This window comes from Megascapheus bottae, chromosome 8 (genome assembly GCF_031878675.1).
Source record: "Megascapheus bottae isolate mThoBot1 chromosome 8, mThoBot2.hap1, whole genome shotgun sequence".
Taxonomy (NCBI): Eukaryota; Metazoa; Chordata; class Mammalia; order Rodentia; family Geomyidae; genus Megascapheus; species Megascapheus bottae.
The window spans coordinates 18,666,103-18,693,809 of NC_143516.1; the positions used below are offsets into that span (position 1 = coordinate 18,666,103).

At 44.4% G+C, this 27,707-nt stretch overlaps 1 protein-coding gene across 1 annotated transcript in view; it reads right to left on the bottom strand.

The window, feature by feature from the left end:
* Window positions 1–27,707, bottom strand: part of Arfgef3 (ARFGEF family member 3) — a 109,780-nt gene that overhangs the window by 16,143 nt on the left and 65,930 nt on the right. Inside the window, exons 11-26 of the mRNA XM_090338053.1 lie at window positions 25,477–25,589; window positions 23,669–24,567; window positions 20,729–20,895; window positions 19,901–20,066; window positions 17,949–18,056; window positions 17,529–17,744; window positions 17,323–17,433; window positions 15,078–15,228; window positions 12,681–13,001; window positions 11,043–11,176; window positions 8,611–8,756; window positions 7,054–7,233; window positions 6,500–6,644; window positions 5,051–5,173; window positions 2,109–2,212; window positions 832–976 (exon numbers count right to left, since the gene is read on the bottom strand). Of these exons, the coding sequence (XP_090194179.1) occupies window positions 832–976; window positions 2,109–2,212; window positions 5,051–5,173; window positions 6,500–6,644; window positions 7,054–7,233; window positions 8,611–8,756; window positions 11,043–11,176; window positions 12,681–13,001; window positions 15,078–15,228; window positions 17,323–17,433; window positions 17,529–17,744; window positions 17,949–18,056; window positions 19,901–20,066; window positions 20,729–20,895; window positions 23,669–24,567; window positions 25,477–25,589 (3,229 nt within the window). The remainder of the gene's footprint in view (window positions 1–831; window positions 977–2,108; window positions 2,213–5,050; window positions 5,174–6,499; window positions 6,645–7,053; window positions 7,234–8,610; window positions 8,757–11,042; window positions 11,177–12,680; window positions 13,002–15,077; window positions 15,229–17,322; window positions 17,434–17,528; window positions 17,745–17,948; window positions 18,057–19,900; window positions 20,067–20,728; window positions 20,896–23,668; window positions 24,568–25,476; window positions 25,590–27,707) is intronic.

Consider the following 27,707-nt stretch of genomic DNA (forward strand, 5'->3'; position numbering starts at 1 on the left):
AAAGGCAAAATTAGAAACATAACCAAATTGTTTCTGCCTTTTGTAAACAAGCTTTGGGACAGTCTTGGTCCAGAGAGTTGGCCTATTTAAGCATCATTTCCATTTCTAGAGGTAGAACAGAACAGGGTCTTCTGAGACAGTAGACAGCAGGTGTGAGCATGCGCTGAAAATTACCCAGAGTTACTACAACAAACTCGGTGACTCATAAGAGATTACACGGGACCTAATTCGAAACAAAGTCTTTAAAATTATTCTTTCCTGAACCTCTGGCTTCACCAGTCATAAATAGATTCTCTCTCCAGTAATGGCTTAATTTCCCTAGTCTTTAACCAAATAGTCCTGCAGGAAGTAATTATATAAAGACTGTGTTTCCTGAAAGCCATTAAAGACAATTACCAGTCAATTTAAGTACCAGTGCAGCTTTGTCCCAATTGACTAAACTCAAGAGAAATCAAAGTCCGAAATAGCATTTACAGGAACCTGCAGAAGTAAGCTGCTGTTTCTGGTAGTCTTCATTCTAAAAGGATTGGTAATGATTGCAAAGTATTAGTTTTACTTTAAATAAACTTGTTCTGGTAAGAATATTTTAAATAGAAATAGATGATCATATTTGTGATCCATAACCTAACATTTCTTTATAATCTATACTCTAACTTTTCCTCCTCCTCTCCTTCCTACTTCTTCACCATACTGGGGCTTGAATGTAGGGCTTCATGCTTGTGTTGGCTTTTCCACTCAAGGTTGGTACTCTACCAGTTGAGCCACAGCTTAAGCTTCTGAAACTCTGAACATATAGCAAATAATCCTGCCCAGTCCAATCCATCAACTTACCTGTCTCATCATCACACTCAGACAGGACTGATTCGATGCCATCCTCACTGCTTGCTGATTGCTCCTGAAGTCTTCGTGGCAAGCTAGCAAGTCGTCCGCTCAGGAAGATTGGCTTTAAGGGCATTTTGTAGATTTTGGCCAACAGCTGAGTAAGAAAAACATCCCAAAGACTATAATAATACACTAGAAATAGCTGCAATTTTAGGGTTAACAATAACATTCACATTAGCGTTAAAAGGGACATGGGAAACTGGGGAGACTTCCAATGTACAAAAACTTTTAAGTTATTTGTGACTTGGATTTATTAGGTAGTTTACAAGAGGCATTGATCCCATGAATCAGATGAAACAGTTTTCAATGGCCATGAAAAAGTAGATAAATTTTCAGTTCATTAAACACACAGAAGGTTTTGTTTTTGTTTATTTTGGCCACACTGGGGATTTGAACTGAGGACTTTAGTGTTTCCTATGCAAATACTCTGTTGCTTGAGCTATGCTTTTAGCCCTTTCTGCTCTGGTTATTTTTTAAAATTATTATTACTGTATTATTATTATCACTATTATTGTCAGTTGTGGGGCTTGAACTCTGGGCCTGGACAGAGCTCTTCAGCTCAAGGCTAGTGCTCTCTACCACTTTGAGCCACAGCACCACTTCTGGTTTTCTGGTAGTTAACTGGAGATAAGAGTTTCATGGACTTGTGCCCCGGCTGGCTTTGAACTGCGATCCTCAGATCTCATCCTCTTGAGGAGCTAGGATTACAGGTACGAGCCACTGGTGCACAGCTGCTCTGGTTATTTCTGAGGTAGGTTCCTGCTTGTTACTTGATTGCAGTACTATTTATGCTCCCGATAGTAGCTGAGATGACAGATATGTGTTACCACATCCCTTTTTCTTTTCTTTCTTTTGGTCTTTTTTCCTGGCTGGTCTGGAATTGCAACCCTCCTCAGCTCAGCCTCCCACATAACTGGAATTACAGGTGGGAGCTATCAGGGCCTGTTTAATACACAAGAGTTGTACAGATTTTTATAAATCTACCAAGGGATCTGTGAGCAAGTCAGTGATTTTCATCAATGGGAGATGTCTATAGGATATGGGATATGAGACTCTGGCTTGCTTTTTCTTCACTCAGCCTACCACAAAAGAGAGAGTACCCAGGGGAAATGGAAGAATCTATGGGCAAGGTGTGAGAGAGGAAGGTCTCTCCTTGCCTTTGGTATTCACTCATATTTTACAAAATTGTCTGTGACAGATGTAAGGCTGAGTGAGCCTTCCCTTACCTGAGAACAGCGCCTGAGGTAGTCCAGGGCAGGGAGGCACAGATCTGTGGATGTGGCTCCTGGCCCAGGGACACAGTCTCCGATTTCTTTACAGTCTACCTCCCCTGGGTAGCATGGGGGAGACAGAGGCAAACAAAATGACCCATATATTTTCCTTAAAACAGAAGATCTGCTCACTCACCTCAGTTTATCAAAACAAAGAAAAATTACACCAAATTGCACAACCTTGAAACAAAAGGCTTTCCAGTCATTTATTTCCCCTATGAAGAATATTTCTTCTATATGCTACCTCAGGACTCTTGGTGGCCAGTAGTTGTTCAGTGTGTGAACACACTGTGATTCCTATCACGGGGCCCTGCTACTGGATAGCGTGACTTCAGAGCTTCCAGTGACAGGACAAACCCTGTGCTGGGAGGATGGAGCCTTCAGCCTCTCTGGGAAACCACTGTATTTGCTGTCAGCATGTGGTCCTGGGCGATGATGATAAATGAGGATTCTGGGAAGACTCTAAACATCTGGGGTTTACAGACAGAGACTGAGTTTTCATGAATTTATTTTTATACATCTGTAGAAATTTAATGTGGCTGTAGAAAGGCAGCTGGATTTTCTTATAGGTAAATAATAGAGAATTATAATATTTCATCTCATGTAATTGTTTCTATACTTCTAATAAAATCATTTCCATACACTGCAATTATTTCTAATTATCTGCAATTGTAGCAACAATTACCCTCCCCAGTGAGTAAATAAACATAATTACTAGGTGTTAGTTAAAATTCAGAATCAATGAGGCATGTTTCTCCTTAAACACAACAAAAACAGCAAAAAAATGTATCATGTTTTAGATCAGGGCTGGAAAACCCTTTTCATAAAGGGCCAGAGACTTTACTAATAAAATACTTGAGATATTGTAGTTCATAACACCTATACCATCACTTCTTAACGCTCTTGTTGTGACAGGAAGTCATCCCTAGACAAATGAGCATGGCTGACAATAAAACTTTATTTATAAAAACTGTCAACAGGTCAGAGTTGTTTGGCTGGTGGCTGGCCTAGTTTGCCAGCCTATGGTTTACATGAATATACCTGATAATGTAAAAGCTGATTTGACATCAAATGAATGTGCAGACATACAGGTGAGAATTAAAAATGAACTCGTTTCCTAGCCTCTTGATTATAGAGGGAGGTCCAAGTTTATTTTTGTGTTATGCATGCAAGTCTGTGTGAATGGTACTGGCTGGTGCTGGGTCTATAAACTGCATGACTGAGCCCATAGTCCAACCCCAATAATTCCATCGTAAAATTCATAGAAGAAAACAGAACCTGTCTTTTTACAAATAGGTTCTGCATACACACCGATAATGTGGTATCTCTATTTCAAAATTTTAACATGCTACTATCTCTACCTGAATACTTTGCAGAAACTCAAATGCTTAATTGTCCAAAGGATAAGCCATTATTTTTCTCTCTCTGCTAATAGTCAATATTTGTGTCTCCATGGCATAAAAATGTCAACTGGAAAATGTCAGAGATAAACAGTGCATACATTTTTAAGGAATGCACATGTTAGGCAGTGTGCTGAAATCTCACAGGGTCCTGCTCCATTCCTCCTAGATGTTGAGACATCCTTTGCCAATGTATCTAGGCTGCTCTGCTGTCTGCCTATTGTCACTACCCATCTGGGTTGCCAGACCAACTGTCATGGTAACAACTATAACTTTACCATTGATATATATATATATATATATATATATATACGCATGGGAAAATATACTATCCATAGTCACAAACATCCCTATGGGGTCCTAGAGGGAGCCAACTGCATATCATGACAACACAGGGGGAATCCACACAGAACCAGATTTTGCTACAGATCAGATGGATGGCAGGAAGTACTGAAATCTACATTTTTGTTCCTACCCAAAAACAAGAGGAACATGAGTTGCACAACTTCTTTGTCCCAATTGTCTTTCACCAAAATAGATAGCATTTAGCAAGAGCATAAAAGAATAATATCAACTGCATATTTTCCTCAGGTCCAAAGTTCCTGAGCCCTAAGTCAAAGAGCACTCTGCAGCAAAATCCTCCCAGCTCAAGTGTCTTCTAAACTTGTGTAGCTAACAGCCTATTCATTCCATTTCACCCCAGATAAATCAGCTTCCACAATCAGCTTCCAGGGCTCATGCTCTAGAATCAAGATTTCACATTGTCGAATTAATGCACCTTCTATCTGGCAAATATCATGTAACCCTTTTACTAATTACAATAAAATAAAAAAAAAAGATTTCACATTGTCAAATGTTCCTAAATTAAGCATAAAAGCAACTCAATAGTTCTTGAAATATATTAGATCTCAAAGAAGGAGGTTGCTTTCATATCCAAAATGTACCTTACAGTTAGTTAATAGGCCTGGGGGAGGCATTCTTAACTTTTCTTAGGAGCTATCACCAGCTGAGGGCTAGCGACTTGACACTGATGAAAACAGTTTTAAGGGCAATTACTGATACGATATGAATATTCTAAGAATGAAAAAAGTCCACATAAAATAACGGCTATTTATGAACCTATCTCTATGTGATATAGATAATTCATATCTATGTCATAGAGATTTATTTGCAATTATATGCATAATTATATGTGTAATTATTGTCTCACAATACATTCCATGGGTATAATAAGAAATATTAACCCTAGGGCCGGGAGTTTGGCCTAGTGGTTAAAGTGCTTGCCTAGCATGCATGAAGACCCGGGTTCGATTCCTCGGTACCACATATAGAAAAAAGCCGGAAGTGGTGCTGAGGCTCAAGTGGTAGAGCTCTAGCCTTGAGAAAGCCCAAGGACAGTGCTCAGGCCCTGAGCTCAAGCCCAGGACTGGCCAAAAAAAAAAAAAGAAATATTAACCCTAGACAAACCCAAGCCATCCAGAAGCAGATTCCACTTACCCAGTCCTTTGACAAACTTCATAAGGCACATGATGTAGCTAGTGGCTGCATTTGCAAACACCTGGATGTTGTCGGTATTGAGAAAAGCTTCAAACACATCAAACACAGGGGCTTGGCCTTTTCCTGAGGGAGAGAGGTCATAGAACTTTGAGGCCGCCCATACTCCCAGCATCTCCCACGGAAAATATCAACAAGGGGAATTCTGGCCTTTCCACCAGACAGCTGGCTTGGCAGTGATAGTGTCCTGCTTAGCTCCACCTGGAGGTGGCAGAGCGGGGCTACAGGAAAGCTGTGATGGAAGTTGAGTGCAGAGCCCAGTGGAATTCTAGAGCAAAGTGGGGCTGAGCTAGGTATGTATAAAATGGTTCACTGAAAGTAATCTACATACTCAGTGCCATCTCCATCAAAATTCCAGTGACATTCTTCATGGAGGTAGGAAAATCAATCCGAAAGTTCAAATAGATGCACTCAAGACCTTGGATAGCCAAAGCAATCCTGAGCAAAATAGAGCAACACTGGAGGTATGACAATACCAGACTTCAAACTCTACTGTGGAGCCATCATCACCAGAACCAGTATGGTACTGGCACAGAAAGAGACACATGCTAATGGGAATAGAAAACATAGAAATAAGTCTGCACAGCTATATCCAGCTAATTTTTGATAAAGGTGCTGGAAGCATACATGAGAGAAAGTACAGCCTCTTCACAAGTATTTGATACCCACATGTAGAAGAATGAAGTTAGATCCTTATCTCTTACCATGAACTTATATCAATTCAAAGAAGATCAAAGACCTTAATGTAAGACCTGAATTGGCTACAGGAAACACTGGAAGATATAAGCATAGCAATAACTTCCTGAATACATCTCTAACAGCTCAGTAAATAAGAACAAAGATTGACAAATGCAATTGCAACAAACTGAAGACTTTCTGCAGAGCAAACAGTCACCAAGCTAGAGAGACAGCCTATAGAATGAAAGAATTTATTGCATTTATTCATGAAGATGGTATAAAGTAAGTCACAAAGACAGGGGAGATAGCAGGGACAGGGAAAGAGAGCAACAGAGGAGATGACTAGAATATCCTGTCTCCAAGTGTGAAATACCATAAAAGAAACTCTTTTGTACAATTAATATACACTTAAAATGAGCAACAGGAGTGCCAAACAGGTTCTGCTGGACTAGGCAACAGTAGGAAGGGGCAGGAGAGTGGAGAGTGGGAAGGAGAGTAAGTAGGGTCAAAAAATTGCATATACATGTTTGAAATGAAAATGTGAAAACGCTTTTTTATTTTTCTAAGAGGGGGGAGGAAAGACGAGGGGGTGGAGTTGATCAAGGTGCTTTGTAGGCATGTGTGGAAATATTACAGTGAACCCTCCTTGTGCTAATCATCTGCAAACAAAAATGAATGAAGCTTCCATAGCACGACTCACCCCACCCTTCTTACCCATGGAGTAGTCACCAACCAGGTATTCCTTCATCTCAGCCTTGTCCCCACTGTGTACCGTCTCCAAGGCACTGAACAGAGTTCGCCACCCAGACTGGATCTGCGTGGAACACACTTCAACCAGCTCCCCGATGGATGTGACCACCTGGCCAGGCAGAAGAAGGGACACTTAACAGAAGTGAGAGAATTTCCCAGGCAGACTCCTCTGCGTAAAGGAGGAAAACTAGAATCCAGACCTAGCTAGATCATCTTCTAAAGAACTGACTAGCCATCACACATTGGTATTCCATTAATAACTACTGCTGCTGAACCAAACTTCACATACTTATTCATTTGTAACTAGTTTGCTGGGCTTTCTTCTCTTTATTGTCTTTAGCTTATTGAGACGTTGAGAGGTTAGTTTTCGATTATTCTTTGTCTACATCCCAGATCCACCAAACTGTTAGGTCATGATCTCTATGTCAGACAACTGGGAAGGTGAAAGATCCAAAGCTCGGAGGACATTGCTGTTGCTGCCCGCACAAGATGCCTGCTGGGCCCTGTGCCACACTGACCTGGTCTTGAACATCTTCGTCACACAGCTCCAGCTGCATAATATGCTCAAAAGGTCGGAAGAGGGCTTCGTTAAAGTGGAAGTGGGGTGGCTCATTCCAGTCGGTAAGGACCTCCGTCAGGATGTCGTGGATGAAGGACACAGCCTTCTGAGACACGTGTCTTTCCTTGTGGCAGGCGGCCTGCACCATACAAGAGACAAGGGAACACCACAGGACATGATGAGGCAAGAAGAATGCTCTTCGGAGGGATTTCCTAGCCTGGAGGAGGAGGCAGCAATTCCATTCTGGGCAGAAATTCTATGGAGTTACAGTGCCAGATGAGTAGTATTTAAAAATTGTATTAAAAGTAAACTTTGACCAACTGATCAGATACAATGCCAATTTTAATGCTTCTAGAAAAAATTGTTTCTAGTAAATCCCCTTTCAGTAACATGACCATTTTCCTGGCTGGTATAATATACACATTATAATAGAAACACCAGAATTGAAGTGTAGAAGACCTCCTAGTCTTATCCTTGGCTTTTCCTCAAACATTGGTTCCTCTCATTGGTTCCTACATTTACTCGTGGTCCCCTCCCGCACTGACTGTAACCTTGGAAACTTGCTTTGGCCAGTGGCCAGAGGCCTTCTTGCCTCTTTGGGAATCCTAAGGAAGCATGTGATTGAGTAGGGACTAGTCTGCTAGAGACAGTCTACAGGAGAGACTAGAGACAGAGAAATCAACAAGCCAGGGTTTCCCTGATTAGATCTACCCAGCTAGTCTTCCTGAGATTTCTGATCCACAGAATTATAGGTGAGGTATATGGTTGTTGTTGGACACTACTAGGTTTTGGGTTTATTCTGATATGATATATAACTAATACTCTTTCTCACTAGATTGGTATTTTCTATTCTTGGACCCCATTAGAATAGTCTTACATTACTAAATTAACTTCTGAAGACACTTGTCAATCTTTACCAGATAATTGCTCAAAAGGCTATTCTAAATAGTTATCACCTTAAAGCACAGTAATAATTTCCCCTGCAGAATTAAAGGAGGTATCACAATGCACTGAGATGCCCGGATGCAGAATTGTGACAGAATTTGTTCCAAAGTGCTGTGCTTTGGGAGAGTGAAAAGTCTAAGTGTGAATTTTGTTGGGAAAGATGGGACCTAGGGTTTTCTTTACTGAAAGGACACTGTCCTAAGTACTTTATTAGCAAAGAGACAGGGGTAGGAATGAGAGATATTGCTACATTCACACAGAAAAGGGACACTGTATATTTTAGTCAGGTTGATAGCAGATCATAAAGAACAAAGAACTAGCTGTGCCAGGTAAATCACAGCCATGTAACTGTGAAGAAAGAAGGTCCTAGGGACACCAGGTTAGCACTGGTGGTTCTTGAGATGCATAATCAGAGAACCATGATATTCTGAGAGACCAGGCTAAGGAGAGGATCTCATTGTCCTGTGGCCATGGTGTTCTGTCCATGCAGCACACTGACTGCAAGCTTGTGCCAGCTCTGCCCTCACATGTCCTGATTCGATCTCTTCCCTCCCCGTCCAGTCCAGCTCACCTCCACCAGATGCGGAGCCACGAGGCTCCAGCAGCGCATCACATGGAGCAGGGGCCGGGCTTTGCTCCGTACGATCCTCAGCATGGCCTGTCCCAGGCGGAACAGGTGGAGAGCGCTTTTTCGGTCCTGGGTGGACTTAACTTCTCCTGCAGAAAGACAAGACCATACGTGCCAGAACAGCAAAGGCGAAGAAAAGTCTGACCTATTCAAGCACAAGATTGAAGTTTTGTGCTTAGACTAGCTTGGTGTGGGCTAACTAATTGAAAGGGTAAAGAAAGACTCCACTAGGCAAGGGCAGTTTGAGGCTCTATCACTGTAGTCTCATGGCTCCTAGGATGTCACAGTGTGAACAGTTCTCAATGAAAAAGAAGGACCTGAGCAACAGTTAAGGATGGGCCAGAGCTTTCTCTTCCAATTCCAGTGGTCTCATCTGTAAAGCTGATGGTCAGACCTACTGCTAAAGTTTCTTTAAGAACTAAGTAGATGCAATAAATAGGACACATCAAGCCTTGAGCCTAGGGTCTGGGACATGCTTTCTGCTATTACAGTTACTGGGGCCATCATCCTTTTCTACTTTGCCAACCTTAATAGTGCTTCTGTCAAGCCCTTGACAAGCAAACCAGTGTTATTCAGGAGCTTGCTTGCTAACCTGGTCAGTCTTGTTCCAGTCCCTGCATCCCTGGGCTTCCTGCTACTTCTTCACGATAGCCACCTTTGTCTCCGACTTCTGCTCATTCCCTGTTGCCCCTTCTATATCTGTATGTTCTATAGTATGTCAAGAATCCTTTAGTAGTCATGCCATGTCAAATGTACTTCCCCAAAATGATAATATTGATCATAGACATTAATGAATGTTTGCTTTGTGTCTGCCATTGTATTGGTTCTTTATGTCTGCAATCATTTCCAGTTTTACTCCTCTACCCCAGTACTAGAGCTTGAATTTAGTGTCTTATGATTGTAAGGCTTGCTTATTCACAACGGATGCTCTACTGTGGAACCATGCCTCCAGCCTTGTTTTTTGCCTGTAGGTAGGACTACAGGCACGAGCTGAGTGACCAGTGAAGTACAAGCATGAGATCCCAGTGATCCAATCACTCCACTTCAATTAGTTTTTAAAGGAAGCTTAAGAAGTCATGTCATTATTGCCATTTTATAGGGTAGAATATTAAATGCCTGAAAAGGGAGAGTACTTGAATTAGAAAATATAGCTACTAAGTTTGGAAGGCCCCATTTTAACTTGTGTGTATGTGTATGCATGTGTGTGCGTGTGTGTATGTGTGTGTGTACTAGTACCAGAACATGAATGAAGGCCTGTCCTTTAGCTTTCTCTCTCAAGGCTGATATATGACGACTTTGAGCCACAGCACTGGGTCTTTGGTGGTTAATTGGAGATAAGAGTCTTACAGGCTTTCCTACCTGGGCTGGCTTCAAACCTAGATCCTCAGCGCTCAGCCTTGTAAGTAGCTAGGATTACAGGAATGAGCCACTGGTGCCTGGCTCGTGCCTGGCTCTTAATTCCTTTTAACTCCCAAGCCAGGGCCCTTCTTCTTGGGTTTACTCCTTGCCTCCTTCCTTCTCACTGTCTCTTTGTGCGTCTCTTAAGGCCTCTAATCTCTCCTAGGCGAATGTCCTTGAAGGTCACCCACAGGCTTGGAGATACTCTGGAAGCCTGATGTGTGGGAGGCTGGCATTCTACAGCCAATGTGTGAAAGTCTATTAAAAACTAATGGGGTGAAAACTGAGGTTTACAAACTGATCTATGGCAAGCATCAAATGGCCAAATATGGAGCCTCAGTTGCTGAGATGAAAGGGTGTCAAGTGTTGTACCTGTCACCTACCATGACACGTCCCCAGGCAAGGCACATGTGTGCCACCTGCCACCCACTGGAAGTCAGGGGTCAGTTGTTACAGCTCTACCTTCTCTCCACCTGTTGGCCCTTGAGAGAGAGCATCCCCTTCCCCTGGTCTCACCAACCAGGACAGTAAGACTGACCCACCGTTCATGTGATAAGCCCTGAGAGCTGATTGCTATGGGTAGGAAAGGCTTCTTAATCCTTCCATTGTTCTCTCTCAGAGTCCCTCCTCTAGAATCCAAGGTTTCTGAAATAAACTGGCTGGCCTGAAGCTACGGTGGGTTTGTGATAGGCAAAAGCATCGCAGCCCTTCATAAAAGACTTTAAACAGGAGCCACAGCTTCTGCTTCCTAAGCACAAAATCTCATCAGAATGGCCTTACCCTGCTCCAGTGGTTCCACCACTGCCCTGGCCAACACAGGCACCGTGCCTAAAATGGAAAGACCTTGCGCTTTGCCAGTGTGACTGTGTGAAGGAGGCGGGGTCCTCGATATTTGAGCATGTGGCGGACACTCAGAGACACAGGCTTTTTCTTGCTTACTTCCCTATCCAGTTTCTCCAAAGAGAAGAATCAATTACCTGGCATGGCCAGAGAGTAGTCAACTGTATCTGTAACAGAATGGAAAAGTTGGGACTGCGATGCTTTCTTCAGTTGATAAAGGAAATTTCCCAAGGCCATGAGATTCAACTTATCTGTAGCATCTTCAAAGAGCCTGGGAGCAAATAGACAAGATTCGTTATCTGTCAACTAGTTAACAAGGTCTTTACAGAATAATCATGGCAATTTCATTGATGTGATTAATGCAAATGCAGAGTAAACACTACAGACAAATGTAGGGCATTATACGGATTACTACTATGGGAAAGTCTGCACCAATGATGAGAGTTCAGTCCAAAGAATAGAAAGCATATTTTAAAGAAAAGCTTTGCATCCTCCTGGTTTGAACCATTTCCACTCAGGGATGGTAGGCATTCCTTAGGTGTTTGGTAAGAAGGTGGCAGATGGTCAGGTATGCAGTTTCTAAGTTATTGGAGCTAAATTCTCAGAACAACTGAGATTTCATAAGACACACACACACACACACACACACACACACACACAAATTAAGGCTGGGCATAGTGAGCTCGTGCTGAGAAGTGAGGGAGGTGGTGCCATGTGTGGTACAAAACCCTGAGTACCGAACAGCGTCACTGCCACTGGAACAGCTGCTGAGTTTCCTTGTTATTGGGTCTCAAGAAGTAATAGAGACCCTCAAGTGTGGGATTTGGTCAACAGTGACTGTCAAGTCGGAGTTACTTGTTAAAATGATACCATTTCACCGAGGAAACCAGGATCCTGGGGGCTGAAGATGCCCAGGGTGTGGTAGTACACAGCCTTGACTGCGGATGGTCTGCCTTTGTCCTGGAAGACTTCACCATCAGAAAATAGTGGGGATGTGAGGGAAGGGAAAGCTATGCCTAAAGAAGACCAGAAGAAAGGCAGCAGTGGTACTCACTAGACGCCATGTGGAACATGAGCTATACTACTTGTGGGTGGGGACGGGAGGGGGAAAGTGGGAGAGAGCAAAGGCAGGTGACACTGTCCAAAAAGGAGTGTACTCATTACCTGCCTTATGTAACTGTCATCCCCTCTGTATCATTTATAATAAAAACAACAAAAGTTGTGTGTGTGTGTGTGTGTGTGTAGGTTCTAGCGTTTGAACTCAGGGCCTTGGGCACTGAGCTCTTTCACTCAAGGTTAGCACTTTACCATTAGAACCACAGCTCCACTTCTGGTCCCCCCCCCTTTTTTTTTCCCCCAGGGCCTGAGCACTGCCCTTGGACTTTCTCAAGGCTAGAGCTCTACCACTTGAGCCTCAGCACCAATTCTGGCTTTTTTCTATGTATGTGGTACTGAGGAATCGAACCTGGGTCTTTGTGCATGCTAGGCAAGTACTCTACTGCTAGGCCAAACTCTCAGCCCCCCCTTAGCTGTTTCATTCAAGGCTAGCTCTCTACCATTTGAACCACAGCTCCACTTCTGACCACTTGCTGGTTAACTGGAGATGGATATTTCGCCGATTTACGATTACAGCCCTGAGCCTCTGGTGCCCAGCTAGAAGTCTTCACCGGCTAACACACCAGATGGCCCCGGAAGCTGATTCTGTGACCAGACGGATAGACATAGCAGCCAACAGCTGATGGGTGCACCTGGGGGCTGTGAGCTGGGACACTCACCTGTCTGCCTGGGTGGAGAGACTGAGCACCACCTTGGCAGCGCTGCTCCCAGTCATAAGACTGCCACTGCGGAAGTCTGAGGCCCGGCCCCGGCTGCCTTCCCGGATGAGCTCTTGAATGGAGAGGGGCTGGACCACAGGGGCTGGGCTCAGGGAGGGGTCCTGCTCCAGGCTCTGCTCCTGAGATGAGCCTTCACACTTGAAATCCCCAAGAAGTCCAGAGCCCCCCGCTGCCTTCTGGGGCTGGCCGATGGTGAGCGGGGGCTGTGAGGTGCTGTCACTGAAGTGGGTGTGCTCCAGTGTGCCCACATACTCACACACCCTAGAAAGAGTCACAGAGAAGTAGCTGTCAAGTGCCGAGGCTCGGCCTGGCTACTCCACATTGTTGTTTCCCCTTCACATGGGCTGCCCTCCTTCCTGCCATTTTTATCACTAGATCCGTTTGTATACAAGTCACTTCTTTTTCAGACTTGAGATGGCCAAGGAGTCTTCAGGACCTCTTAGCTATCACCATATGAAAATGACAGCAGTAGAACCCTGCTTGTCCTCTTTTATTCACTCCAGCTTACTACTGTGTTTGGACATTGGCTATTGGAGCTAGAACCTCAAAAGGAGTCTCTTTCCCTCTGTATGGAGCACTGGTCAATAAGGTTTTCCTTACTGTGGGACCACAGAAAAAACATGATCATGAGGGACATTCCCTTGGGACATGATAGGCTCCTGCCTGACCACATCCGGCTCAGTCCACATAGCTCCTGCTGGGTTGTGCTTGGGGGCTAGAAGAACTCCCCCAACATGGCAGACAGGCAGAAGGCACAGGCGTGGTGCAACTGCCAACTTCCAAGATGTTTGTTCCCAGTTGAACTTGGGGCTGGGATGCTTCATCACCACAATCCAGCTACAGACTAGCTGCATGCTGGGTCTTCCACTTTGGTGTTCTGTAGTCAGGAAACATTTTTTTCTTTGACAATACTGGGGCTTAAACTCAGGGTCTTGTTCTTGTTAGGCAGGCACTCTATGAGCCATGCCATCAGTCATTATTGTTCTTATTTTTCAGATAATGTCCTGGGTTTGCTCCAGGAATGGACACTGGGCACGGTGCTTCTTCTGCTCAAGGCTAGAGCTGTACATTTGAGCTACAGGGCAACTTCTAGACTTTTCTGTTTATGTGGTACTGAGGAATTGAACCCAGGACTTCATGCATGCTAGGCAAACACTGTACCACTAAGCCACCTTCCCATCCCTGCCTTGTGTTTTTTTATCCAAACTGGCTGTGGATTATAATTCTTTTGTCTATATCTTCCCTGAGGTTGGAGAAAGCCATCATATTTGGCCTATTTGTTCAGATGCAATTTCAATAATTCCCCCCTTCCTCTCCCCTCCAAATTGCCCTTGAAGCATGATTCTCCCAATCTCTGCCTCCTGAGTCCTGAGTAGCTAAAATTATAGGAACCAACTACCATGCCCAACCTCTTATAATATGAAAAATTTCTGATCATATATATATTATTTAGGTACCATCTAAGCCTTTTCTTTTTCTTTTTTTTCTTACAAAATTAATGAAGAACAGCCATTTACCAGCCTCCTATCATGAACCATTTACTCTAGGCTGATTTACCCTGGTCCTTTTCCCATGTTTCTCTCGAGTTGATTGGTTTCCACCCCTTGGACATCCATGGCTGTCTTTGCATTGGTGATATCACACTGAATGCAGACTTGGCTGGGGCTTGAGGCCCCCACTCTCTTTTCCGGGCTGATCTGCCTGAAATGTCTTGGTGTGAGACCTGGACTTGTGCTGCACAGCAGGGTGAAGCACAGACACATACCTGCACCCAGACTGTTCCTGAGCAAAGCTCCACCCCGTACAGCCACAGCCACACCAGCCTCCTGTCTAGTCTGCGGCTATGGCTGTCTTCTGCCTTCAGGTGTTGTGCTAGGCGGGTCATTGGGAGCTTCCTCTCCAGTTCCTCTGGCTGCTCTGTTGTACGCACATACTATTCTGTTGTTGTCGTTTCTTTGTTTAGTTAAAGTAGTCATTTTCAACTAGATACTTTACATAACCACGCATACCATCCCAAATCCTTCTTTAAATGATAGCAATGCAGAGTGGCTGACACATGGCCAGTTTTTAGACTTAACTTACACGGTCTTCCTCCATCACCAAAGAAATCAGCTTTTCTTCTTTGGATCTCTCAGGACCATGCATTCCACATGCACACGTTTCATAGGCCCCCATTTCCTTTCTCTTTAGATGCCTCACTTGGAATGTACTCACACAGTGAATGCTTACAATCTGTTCCACACTGGCTGCCAGCCCTCTCCACCACCTGGGGCTTCCCTGGCTTCCCCAGGCAGCTGGGTGGGTGCTACGGGGGGGGGGGGGTGTCACATCATGCACCTGAACACGTGTGGCCAGCAGTCCGGATTATGGCTTCCCATCTCCAGGCCTACGTTGAGGATGGCGTCCATGCAGAGGACGTGGGCCGTGTGCAGCCACACCCCTGGCACCTTCCCCATCTGCTCCAGTTTCTGCTCCACTTTTAGTTTCACTGTGTCAGGGAGACATTTATTAACATCACATCGACTGAGAGAGACAGAAAGGGAGAGAGGCAGGATGAAAAGGAAGGGATGTGCTGGCATGCAAGGGCAAAAGTGAGACAACAGATTTCATTAGCAGCAAGCGCCTCTTCAGCAAGGTCCCATGGTTCACCATGCAAACTATCCAGAAGACAGGCCACACACATCATGGTGACCCCAGTTCTGGGAGTCTGAAGTCCATAGATATGGATGGTCAGTTGCCCCTAGCCCATCACAGGCTTTGGGGCAGACATAGCAGTAAGGATAGTGCATCATGCACACACTCCAGCTCAGCCATCTGTGCCCTCCCCTGCATACTCAAATCGAGAACAGAGCAATTCCTGACAGTCTGCAAGTTTCCGCTGAGATTGTTTAATCTCAGATTGTTAATTGTAGTGTTTTGTGTTAGTTTGTTTTGGGGGCTGGGGCTGGGGCTTGAACTGAGGACTTGGGCACTATCCCTTAGCTTTCTCACTCCAGGTTGCTACTCTACCACGTTAGCCTCACTTCTACTTCCAGACTTTTTGATGGGTAACTGGAGATAAGAGTCTCATGGACTTTCCTGTCCACTATGGCTTTGAAGTGAGATCCTCAAATCTCAGCCTCCTATGTAGCTGGGATTATAGGTATGAGTCACCAGTGTTCAACTTAATGTTAGATTTTATGAGGACAACCACCTTGAAAACTGTGTGTACATTCTGAGCACCTGGGGACTTCTTTATAATGGAAAAGTACTGTATTTTTAACTCACTGTGTGTTTATACTTATATTTGTGAGCTGCAAATATATAATATATAACAATTACACCATCATCATAACTACATCATAATAGTACTATATAACTATATAACTACATCAAATAATAACTATATCATCATCATATGCATGCCTGGGAAAGAATATCAATTATGCAAAAATGCTAAGACAAAGCCAAATGACACAGGATTCCATTTGAATAAAGGTTTCCAATCACTGGACTTGGCAGGATAACTGAGCAATATCCTAGAACAGAAAAAAATACAACAAGCTAACTTCAAAGGGCTCCAAGCTGTATTTGCACGGTAAGAGCAGCCTTTGTTTTGTGAATGTATTTGTTTAAGCTTAGGAACACTTTGGGTTTTTTTGTAATTTTTTAAACAAGTGCAAATATAAGGATTTTTTTTTTTGGTGGGGGAGGAGGAAGAATAGAATCTCACTTATCGTAGGCTGACCTTGAACTCAAGATCTTCCTGCCTCCTCCTGAGTGCTGGGATGGCAGGTGTGCACGGCCCCATCTGGCTACATGGAAGGATTATCGTATAGTTGACGGCTGTATAATACTTTGGCAACACTGTGATTCTCTTTCTTTCACTTAGCCCTGTAAGAATGAGTCTGCTCATTTCCAATGGGTTTCTAAATATAATTCAAGTTTGAGAAACACTGACCTACATTGTTTTTCTCAGCTAGAATTTGACAACTCCTTCTGGGGCTGGACATTTTATATACCTGATGATCATACTACTAAATTCGGGCCAAATTTGCATTTTGTCTGCGTGCTGCTTGCCTTCTGTCCTCCCATGCTGTTGAGAAAAGTGCTCTCTTCCCTAATGACAAAATCAGGCCTCTGACTAATTCTCAGTTCACGAAGCTCAGATTGTTGTCTGACTAGAGCAAGCTCTTCCCGAGTTCCCTCTCCTGGGTTCTCTGTTTGGCTTCCCCTTCCAAACCCGGGGCAGTCAGCCTTCTCCACTCTAACCAGAGAGGCCTTTAAACATACGCCTGTGGGAAACCACAGAGCCAGGCGACGCCCCAGGTGTGAGCAGCTCAGCTAGGTGGGCCCCAGCTCGCTGGTTAGCAGCCATTTGGATTTTCCTTACCCCTGGGCATCACTCTTCCGGGGAAGAGCATCTGTCTCTGTAAGTTCTCCACTGAAAACAGACCTGAGCCTGCAGCCCCATGGGTCTCACGCCTAGTGGTGCATGTCAATGGTGTCACACACAGGGCGGGGACCAGTGTCAGCTGGCATATGGAGGTGTGCACCCATGCTGTGCAAAGCATCCGGTGCAGTCTGCCCCTTCCGCTGTTACCTTGGGTGATGGCATCGCTGGTTTCTTGCCCCTCCCGTTCTTCTTTCTCTTCCTGGACACAGGAGGCAGCTGCCATCTGGGCAAGGGCTGATGCACAGTTAGCAGCAACTCCTGTAGAAGACACAAATGGTTCTCCTTCACCATGTCAGCTCTCTAGCCATTATTTCCAATGACCATGGCAGGGACGAGCAGCATCAACGCCTTACCTAGTGCGCAGCTCAGCCTCGCTGCCTTCCGCAGCCCATCCAGGCTCATGCAGATGCTGTCTCGCTCCTTCTGGTTCTGCTCTTTGATGCCCTCGGCTCCCAGGATGAAGGCTAGCCCCTTGGAGCTCCCTGCCATGCGGCCGGTCAAAGGTGTGGACAGGGTATCGATCAGGTTCTTCCAGCAGCCAACCAGGATGTAGCGAGCAAATGCCACCCCTAGAACAAGAAGAGGGGGCTCATTTCCCAGAGACTCACACCATGAGGTGCATTCAATGGTGGAAAGTGCTAAGCATCTTTTTTTTTTTTTCCTACTGAGACAAAACACTGTCACTCATTCCTGCTACCATACAATAATTGGATTGCTTATAACACAGGCGATGTATGGACATTCATGAACTCAAGACTGAAGCAAGACCATACCTGCCACGGTGGAGTCCTCCATTCTCCTGCTCTGGGTAAAAGGAGACTCTGTGGAAGCTGAAGCCATCAGCTGGCCACCGATTGCACTGCTCTCTAAGCCATCGATATCTGTCCAGGAAAAAAGCAGAGTCTCCCTAAATAACGCATTCCAGTTGGTGGATGCCAGTGGATCCCACCTGTAATCCCAGATACCCCGGAGGCTGAGATCCAGAGCACTAAAACCAGCTGAGCAGAAATGGCTGAGGTGTCAACTCCCATTAACCAGAAAAGAGTCAAACTGGAGGCTGCAAGTGGTACAGTGCCAGATGTGAGCAAGAAAGCCGAGCAAAAGAGCACAAGTCTCTGAGTTCAAAAGTCTTGGTATAGGCACATACAACAAAACAAAATGCAATTACCTCTTTTCAAAACACGCAGTCAAACATTATATCAGGTATGAAGGACACTATAACTTTCAGTAGAATAGAATAAATTCTGTTTTATTTAGCTGGTCCATTTTTCTTCCATTCTCTAAACATTTTCCTGTTGTGGGATATGTTCTTATATTACATAAAAAAATAAAGCTAGAGCCAGGAGTGTGGCCTAGTGGTAGAGTGCTTGCCCAGATTCAATTCCTCAGTACCACATACATAGAAAAAGTTGGAAGTGGTGCCATGGCTCAAGTGGTAGAGCTCTAGCCTTGAGAAAGCCCAAGGATAGTGCCCAGGCCCTGAGTTCAAGCCCCAGGACTGGGTGATACTCATTTAGAATCCCAGCACTCAGGAAGCTAAGGTAGGAACATCATAAATTTAAGACCAGCCTGGGCATCAGGGCAAAAGCATGAATCAAAGAAAAGAAAAAGGAAAACCCAAGAGAACTTGATTTTACCAAATTAAAATAAAAAAGCTCAAAACTGTTCCACAATAACACTGCACATTGTGTTCCTGTAATCTCATGTGAAAATTCTCTTTTTTTCTTTTTCTTTTGGTGGAACTGGGGTTTCAAACTCAGAGTCTTGCTAGGTAAGCAATCTACCACTGAGTAATGCCTCCAGTATACTTTTATACTGGTAATTTCTTTCTTTTTTATTTTTTTGGCCAGTCCTGGGGCTTGAACTCTGGGCCTGGGCACTGTCCTTGGATACTTCTTGCTCAAGGGTAGTGCTCTGCCATGTACTGGTAATTTCTGACATAGACTTTTGGACACCTGGACTGTGATCAGCCTATTTTTCACTTCATGCCATAGCCAGAGGACAGGCATGTACTGCCATCTCCAGCTTCTTCCCAGGAAGATGAAGGGTCATGGGGGTCTCTGCTGGGGGTGGCATGGAACAGTGATACTCCCAGTCGCAATCTCCCATGTATCTAGGATGATAGGAATATGCTACCATGCCCAGCTATTATTTGAGAATGAGTCTTGTGAATTTTCATGTTTGCTTGAACTGGCTTTGTACCACAATGCTGATCTCACCTTTTCCAGTAGCTCAGATTGTAATTGTGAGCCACCAGTGCCTGGCTCATGTGCAACTTCTAAGAATTAAACAGGATATTAACAAGAATCTCTGAACTCTGCAGACAAGGATGGTGAGTGGGCAAGTATTTGGCATTATCTTAAATTCTAGGACTGCTGGGAAGGGAAGGGAGGAACTCTTCTATGAACAGGAAACGGGAATGAGGCCAAGCTTAAAATCAATTGGTTTCACAGGACTGGTAAACCCCAGGAGCCCTTGAACAATAGAGGGCCTCTATTAACGAGTGAGAGCTCCTTCCCAGGCCTGCACAGGCTCAGAGAGGCCCACAGTGAGCCTCCACAGATAAAGGTGCTGACAGGTGTGAAATCACTTCTGGTCATGGCTTCTCTGAATCGGACAGCAAATGCCACGGAAGCTTTGTGGTACTAAGTCCATGCATGTTCCGAATGCTGTGACTGCTCTGAAAGGGGGCTGTGAAGCTGCAGCCCTGGACGGCGACACTGACCAGTCAGCATGGTGACGAGGGGAAGGCTGTTGTCCTCAGGGCTGCTCCAGTAGCCAGCTTCGCCCAGCATGTTTCTGTCCAGCACCTGGTGGTAAAGCTCCTCCATCCACGCCTGCGAGAAGACCATGAGCACCCCGTGGCTCTGCATCTGCTTCATGAACTCTTTCTGGAGACAGAGGTGTGGAGGGTTGGGGGGAGAGGGCATCGCAGATACAGTGGAAGACTACATGCAAATGACAGGCCCCCAAACCCATTCTTCCCACCAAACCCCTCCTCCCTGAACAGGGGCTGGGAGGAGGAAGACGTCACCCATGACAATCTGTAGCAGGATTAAAGATGAAGCTTTTTATGCCCTTCTTCTTGGTGGGTGAGAAGCTTAGAAACATCACAGGGCATCACAGTGACCTTTGTAGGATGCCTCCTCCTCTGGCTCCCCCAACAGGAGTAGAAATGGAACGTGCTCCCCAAAGGACCCCAAAGTACCCCCAAGAAAGACTTGACTTACGATGTCATCACTCACCCTTGGGAATTCACAATGTATTAAGCAAACAAATGATTGTTGATTCCCTTCTGCAGATCCATGGACTCAGACTGACCACACAGACACCAGGAGACATCCGGGAAGGAAGGCTTGCTCAGCCAAGGAAGCAGCCATGGAATTACCAACATCACTCTCACCCCACCACTCAGAGGACCGTGCTGCCTATGTCTGTCCTCTTGAACTGGCCAGACAGGGTCACCGCAGAGGAGGGTGGCACAGAACACATGGTGATTGCCCTCTCAGGGAACCGACTCTTGCTCCCACAGCCAGAAGTAGCACACACTCACCATCATGCCGGGAGCCGGAGTGGGTCTCTTCCTGTAGTAGTCGCCATGCAGGAGCTTTAGGTTGAGGAGCAGGGCGCAGTGTGCCGCGGTGTAGAGGCTGTCCGCGTTCGTCAGCATCTGGAAGCTCACGCTGCTGGACCCATCAAAGCCAGGCGAGTGCATCATGCCTAAGGGAGGGAACCGAAAGGCCTGTGGGGCTGCAGACTGGTCTGGGCAGGCTGGCATTTGGAGAATCACCAACTGGAGATCAGTTGATCCTAGCAATAGAAACTACACTGTGTGGGCCATGTCTGCATAGCAAGCATGTGTGTGCTAACACAATCAGCTGCTCGCCAGAGCGAGTGGAGACGCCTGTGACCTCTGGAGTGGATCTGCTGTGTCTGAATCTTTATTCTAGGACCCTGGTACAAATAGGGAGAATTACTGACTTCGTTTATTTTTTTTTGGTCAAATTTTCCTATAGTTTCCCAAGAAATGCAATGCAATCCAACCTCATGCTTCTCTCTCACAGCCCTCATATTTGGGTACTATTTTTTTAAACCACATCCACATAGACTTACTCATGGTTTGTGTTTCTTCTTCTTCTTCATCATCATCATCATCATCATCATCATCATCATCATCATCACCATCATCATCATCATCATCATATTGCAGTACTAGGGATTGAACCTCAAGCATACTAGATACCTCAAGCATACTAGATAAGAATTCTACCATTTGACCTATGCCTCAGATTACCTTTCCTCCCTTCCTCCCTCCCTCTTTCCTTCCTTCCTTCCTTCCTTCCTTCCTTCCTTCCTTCCTTCCTCCCTTCCTCCCTTCTTTTCTACCTCCCATTTTCCTTTCTTCCTTTCTTCTTTCCTTCATCCATCCATCAATTTATCCATTGTTCCTTCACTGTGCTGGTACTGAGGTTTGAAATTAGGACCTCATACTCGGCTTTTTTGCTCAAAGCTGGTACTTTACCACTTGAGACATGCCTCCATCTTCAGCCTTTTGCTGGTTAATTGGTTTTTGGACTTATCTTCCTGGGCTGGCTTGGCACTGAGATTCTCAGATCTTAGCCTCTTGAGTAGCTAGGATTATAGCAACCAACCTATTCTACATCATTTCATTTGATCCTGCCTAAATTTTTTATGAGCAAGGGAAGGGCCATGAAAATGTTAAGTGATCTGCCAAAGATTACATAAGTTAGATATTGCAAAGGTCTTGGGCCCAAATTCCAAGCTTTCTGTACTACATCATGCGGTACTGGCTTCTAATAAAAAAAAAAAAGATTCCATTGTCCTATGACCCCTCTGACAGATATTTTATATGCATCCATCTGAATGGTTATCCAAAATAAAGGCACCATGGAGTTTCATGTATTTGTGTTTGCCAGACTCTTGTAGTACCAGACTTTGTCCTGTCCCTCCATAAATAAGATATCCTTTACTGTCAGGAACAAGAAGATGAATCACTGCTTGATGGGTACCCAGTGAAAGACTGCACACAATCAACATGAAAGCCCTCTGTTTCTTTTTAAATCAACATCAAATACTTGATTTAAATGATTTCACAATACTGGGGAGTATAAAGAGATAAGAACAACAGTCTTGCTTCTGCTAAGTCTCAATGCTACTCTTCCCAGCAGGATCCCTGCCCTATGGAAATAAGAGTTGTAAATAAGGATGACCATATCACAGGCACTACAGTACAACATTGTGTTTGCCAATACATCTAACACATTTCTTCACCGACACAGCAGCCTCATCCTTTCTTCTGACTGTGCACAGAACCCAGCATGGTACATTGCAAATCTATAGAATTATTGCATGCATATGTTACAATCTATAGAATTAATTCTCTGTCAGGGGTCATCTATGTTCTGATTTTGAAGAAACCTGAAATGATGAAATTACTTACATCAGTTCAAATGCAGTATATTTGTGGGATAAATTCCTAAAAGTAAAAGATGTATGCTAAAAGATGTATGCTAAGTTTTGTAGATATGGCCAAAATATTTCCAAAGAGCTGTGTGTGTGTGTGTGTGTGTGTGTGTGTGTGTGTGTGTGTGTGTGTGTGTGTGTGTGTGTATGTGTTTACCAGTCCTCAGGCCTAGAGTTTAAATTCAGGATCTGTACTTTTATGCTCAAGGCTATGCTTTGCCATGTTAACCACTTCAGCTCTTTTTGGTAGTTAATTGGAAATCAGAATCCTGCTGGGGATGGCTTTGAACCCTGATCCTCAGATATCAGCCTTCTGATTAGCTAGGATTATGTAATGAGCCACCAGTGACTGAATTTCAATGAATTATATTCCCTACCAACTGTGTGCAAGAAAACTCATATATCCTAACAACAGAGTGAGCAGAATCAACTTTATAAAATTATATGACATTAAGAGCTGAAGGTTCAAGTGGTAACGTGTCTGCTTAGTAAATGCAGGACCCTGAGTTCAAACTCCAGTGCCTCCCCATCCCCACCAACATGTGTGTACGTGAGCATATGTGATTATAAAACTTTGTTTGCTAACACATATTTTAAATCAATTTGACCCTCTAAACAGTGCAGGGCCCTTAGCAAGTGCCATATAGGTACACCATTACTGAAGATACACGTGAGCGAGCACAGCTAAAATACCTGTAGGAAAAGAAAACCGGTCATTTTTACTTTGCACTCTTTATTTCCATGAAGAGGTATGTATGCATGCACATACCGGCATGTATCTATATGTAAGCTTCCTTGAGTTGTGGCACAAGGGCCACCAGGTTGGTGAGAACACTCCAGGCTGCCCAGCCCCTTTCTTGTCAAGAATAAACCTCCACAATTACATCTTTGCTTAAGGAGATGCCATACGGATTCCTTGATATACTTGGAATACTTCGAACTACAAGGAGGGTGATAATTGTCCCTGAAGGCAAAATCATTTAAAGAGCACCAAGACTGCTTTACTAACCTGAGCAAAAAGTAGAGGCAAAGTTCTGAAGGGCCGAGTCTACCTCTTGCACGGTGGACAGAGCCAGGAGCCGGGGCAGGAGGCTCTCCAGAGCCTGCACGAACAGCCGGGCACTGTGCTGGTCAGATTCCTGGTTCTTTAGCAGCTTGAGAGACAGAGCAGCTGTTCTCAGGGACCGGTGACCCAAGCAGTCCCTGGGGGTCTGCTCTTCATCGGCCAGTGAACAGTTGTCAGAGCCAATGTCGGACACATCAGACCTCCCGGAGTCCTTCTCTGCCGCCATTGAGTACTGATCACAGGAATCAAATTCTGTCCTGGACAGATCTTGGTCATCGACACTGAAGTTGCTCTCGCTGTACCTAGAGCCATACGACCTGGTCCTGCAGTCCACGGACAGGAAGTTAGTGATGTCAGGGTAAGCCACCGTGTGGCTTCTCTGAACCACGTCAGGCTGGTCTATGGCCTCAGGCTCTGACACTTTGCTCAGTGTCTCCTTGCCTTCCTGGATGGCAGGTGACTTGAGGCCATTCTTGTGGTCCTCAGGTGTCGTCTGCCCCAACTCTCCCTCCAAGGTGGTCTGGCCCGTGTCTGTGGTGACGCTGATGCTGATGTCCGGGCTCCTCTCATTGCCTGCTTCCCATGGGGTGTGCTCGGAAGACAGCACTCGTCGCTGCCAGCGGAAGTCGGCCTCGTTGATCTCCATGGAGTCTCTGCTGGACTCAGCCCCGTCCCTCAGTTCTTCCAGGCGCAGAAGCAGCAGCTGTACCTGAGTGTCACTCAAGCCCTTGCCTTGGCTGAGCTCCTCCAGGGCCCCCAGCAACGTGCAGACGCAGGATACGGCGGCGTAGCAGGCTTCGAGGCCTCCCTTGATGCATGCTTCTGTCATGCCATCCATGATTCTAAGTAGTGTTCCACAGAGATGATGCCACCCAAGAGACAGGAGGGGAAAGAAAGGCAGCTCGGTGAACAAGGACTGTTATCTGGTGAGCTGCACAGTATCCAAAGCACACTGTCTAATTCTCATAAAATGTAATGGCCGGGGAATAAAGAAACATGCTCAGGGGAGGGGTAGGGGAGGCAAATAGGGACAAAAACATGAGAAAGGGTATCAATATGTGAGAAATAATGCACCTGCTACCTGACAAATATGACTGTAACCCCTCTATACATTAAAATAAAATTAAAATTAAGAAAAGAAACATGCTCAAGTTCCTCAACTCCCAACCAAGCTGGCCAGCTTATCTGGGTATTCCCCCCAAATTCCTGAAGGGAATTCATCATTTTCTCAACAACAGGCTACAAACAATCTGATTTTTATATTAGGCTCAGTTTTTTTTTTCAAATAGAAATGCGTTACCAAAGCTGAATGATAATGTAGACCTTTCTCTGTGACATGAATACTAACTAGAAATCAATGCCGTTATTTTGAAGACAAATAAACACACAATTATTATAATTATTATAAAATATATTATAAAATCATGACAATTTATGATTAATATTTAGTCTCCCAGCAAGGTGACATGTGAAAGAACCCTATAGTTATCACCTTGTAAATCAAAACAATTCTTTCCTAAAACAATTCTAATGAATAACTTCTGGGCATTCTGTTCTGTCTGTTTAGTTTTAAGTCAATAGGCAATGTAGGAAGGCTTGTGCTCATAGTAAATCGAGATGATTCATATGTCTTATGGATAAGTGACTAAGTACAAACATCTCGTTTTAGTGTAGGGTCATAAAAATTCAAGAATGCAGAAACAAGATTTAAAAGATACGCAGAGAACAGTCTAAAGGGGAATGTTTCATACAGTTTGAGAAGATCCAGGTGAGATTTTCTTTTGGAAATGGATCTTTTTCTGAGTTCTGGCTCCGTAAAGCTAGGTCCTGCAAGATCACATAGACGCTGTGGGCTCCCAAGTATCTTCAGGAAAAGAAAGGGGAAAATATACAGAAAAGTCAATGTAATAAGAAATAGAAGGTTTTAAAACTGTGAAGGCAAAAACCACATAATCTCTACTGAATGAGGGCAAAGAAGAAACAGCTCCAAACTGGGCTCCCCTGATTTGAAATATCTGAAACTAGAATGCTTCTGATTTGATTATTTTTCAAATGTTCATGTGTTTGCATTATAATATAAATAAAATGAAGCTGGGCACAGTGGTTCACGCCTGGAATCCTAGCTACTCAGGAGGCTGAGGTTCAAAGTCAGCCGGGCAGAAATGAACATGAGACTCTTCTCTCCAATTAATCGCTAGAAAATGGGACGTGGGGCAGGGGTAGGGCCAGAGCCTTGAGCTGAAGAGCTCAGGGCCAGTGCCTAGGCCCAGAGTTTAAGCCCCACAACTGACTACATAAATAAATGAATGAATAATTTTTAAAAAGAAATATTATTCAAAACAAAGATTTATAACAAAACTATTTAAAACATTGTATAAAATAACCTTCAGTTTTATATGCAAAAAAGTACATATGAGCCAAATATATACAGTGTTCAGCCTTGGATCCCAGCTCCAAAGTATCTCTCTCTCTCTCTCTCTCTCTCTCTCTCTCTCTCTCTCTCTCTCTCTCTCTCTCTCTCTCTCTCTCTCTCTCTTTTTTATTGCTCTCCCACTTAAGCCACAGTGCCACTTCCTGGACTTTCATCTTTCTTGCTCAGTTTCTCTTTAATTTACTGCATCTCAGGTGCATTCATGTTGTTGCACATGGTAGGATCTCTTTCTTAGGACTGCATGGTATTTCATCAATGCTCTTGTTGTTAGATGCAAATTATATCTAAATTATATCCTTTCTGAAACTAGTAACAGCATGCTTTTACAGTGGGTCCCTATAAAGTTGCAAGGGGACACTATAAATCAGCAACTTTAGCTTTTTAGACATTTATTTACAATACAGTTGATTCCCCTGCTCCACCTAAATGGGAAAAAACCATCCATTATTTCCTCCCTGTATTAGCAGGACAACCTGCAGTTTCTGACAGACTCACAACTTCAGGGTGCCAAGCCTCTGCATCTTTGCTTGGCATCATATCCTCCCCTGTTTTCTCCTTACTGGCCTCCTTTCTACTTCTCTGCATTTAGTATGCTTCTTGGTACAATGACCTAAGATAGAGAATTCGTATGTTACTTTTAGGGTTTTCTCCTTTCTCAATATAAGTAGCTAAGGCTGCAATTAGCTTTCTAGGCACTGCATTAGCTGTCTTCCCACAAGCTCATGGGTACCGCTTTCATAATTATATAGTTTCAACCTTATTTCCACAGGGGATAAGTCTTTCCTGAAAAGTGACATTCTGAGGCTGAAATGATGGAAGAAAAGAACAGCTAGTGGATTATATGGAGAAGACATCCTATTGCTACAACCACTCAGTTTTGAACTGATGTTCACTTCAGGCAAAGCAGGGAAGGGTGTATTCAGAATATTACGCAAGCCAGGAGGCAGTGGCTCAAGCCTGCAATCCTAGCCACTCAGGAGGTGGAGATGTAAGGACTGCAGTTCAAGCCAAGCCAAACCAAACTCCATGAGACTCTTAGCTCGAATCAACTACCAAAAAGTCAGAAGTAAATGTGGGGGTCAAGTGGTAGAACACCAGCCTTGAATAAAAAAGTTAGGGGCTGAGCACAGTGGCTCACTCCTGTAATCCTAGCTACTCAGAAGGCTGAGAGCTGAGGACTGTGGTTCAAAGCCAGCTGGGGCACTAAAAAGAAAAAAAAAAGGTAAGGGGACAGTACCAAGGTCCTGAGTTTAAGCCTCAGTACTGGTGAGGGTGCAAAAATATCAATATTTTAAGGGGCTCTTTTTTCTCTATATTTGTTCTTACTACAAGAAATAGACACTTCTGTTATCTGGGAAGCAAACAGAAGATGCTTCTGCTTTTTCCTCCCCATTTCATTTCTTTTTTCTTTCTTTCTTTTTTATTTTCTTTTTCTTTTTTTTTTTTTTTGGTTGTGAGACTTGAACTCTGGGCCTGGCATTGCCCTAAGCTCTTCAGCTCAAAGCTACCACCCTACCCCTTGAGGCACAGTGCCACTTTTAGATTTCTGGT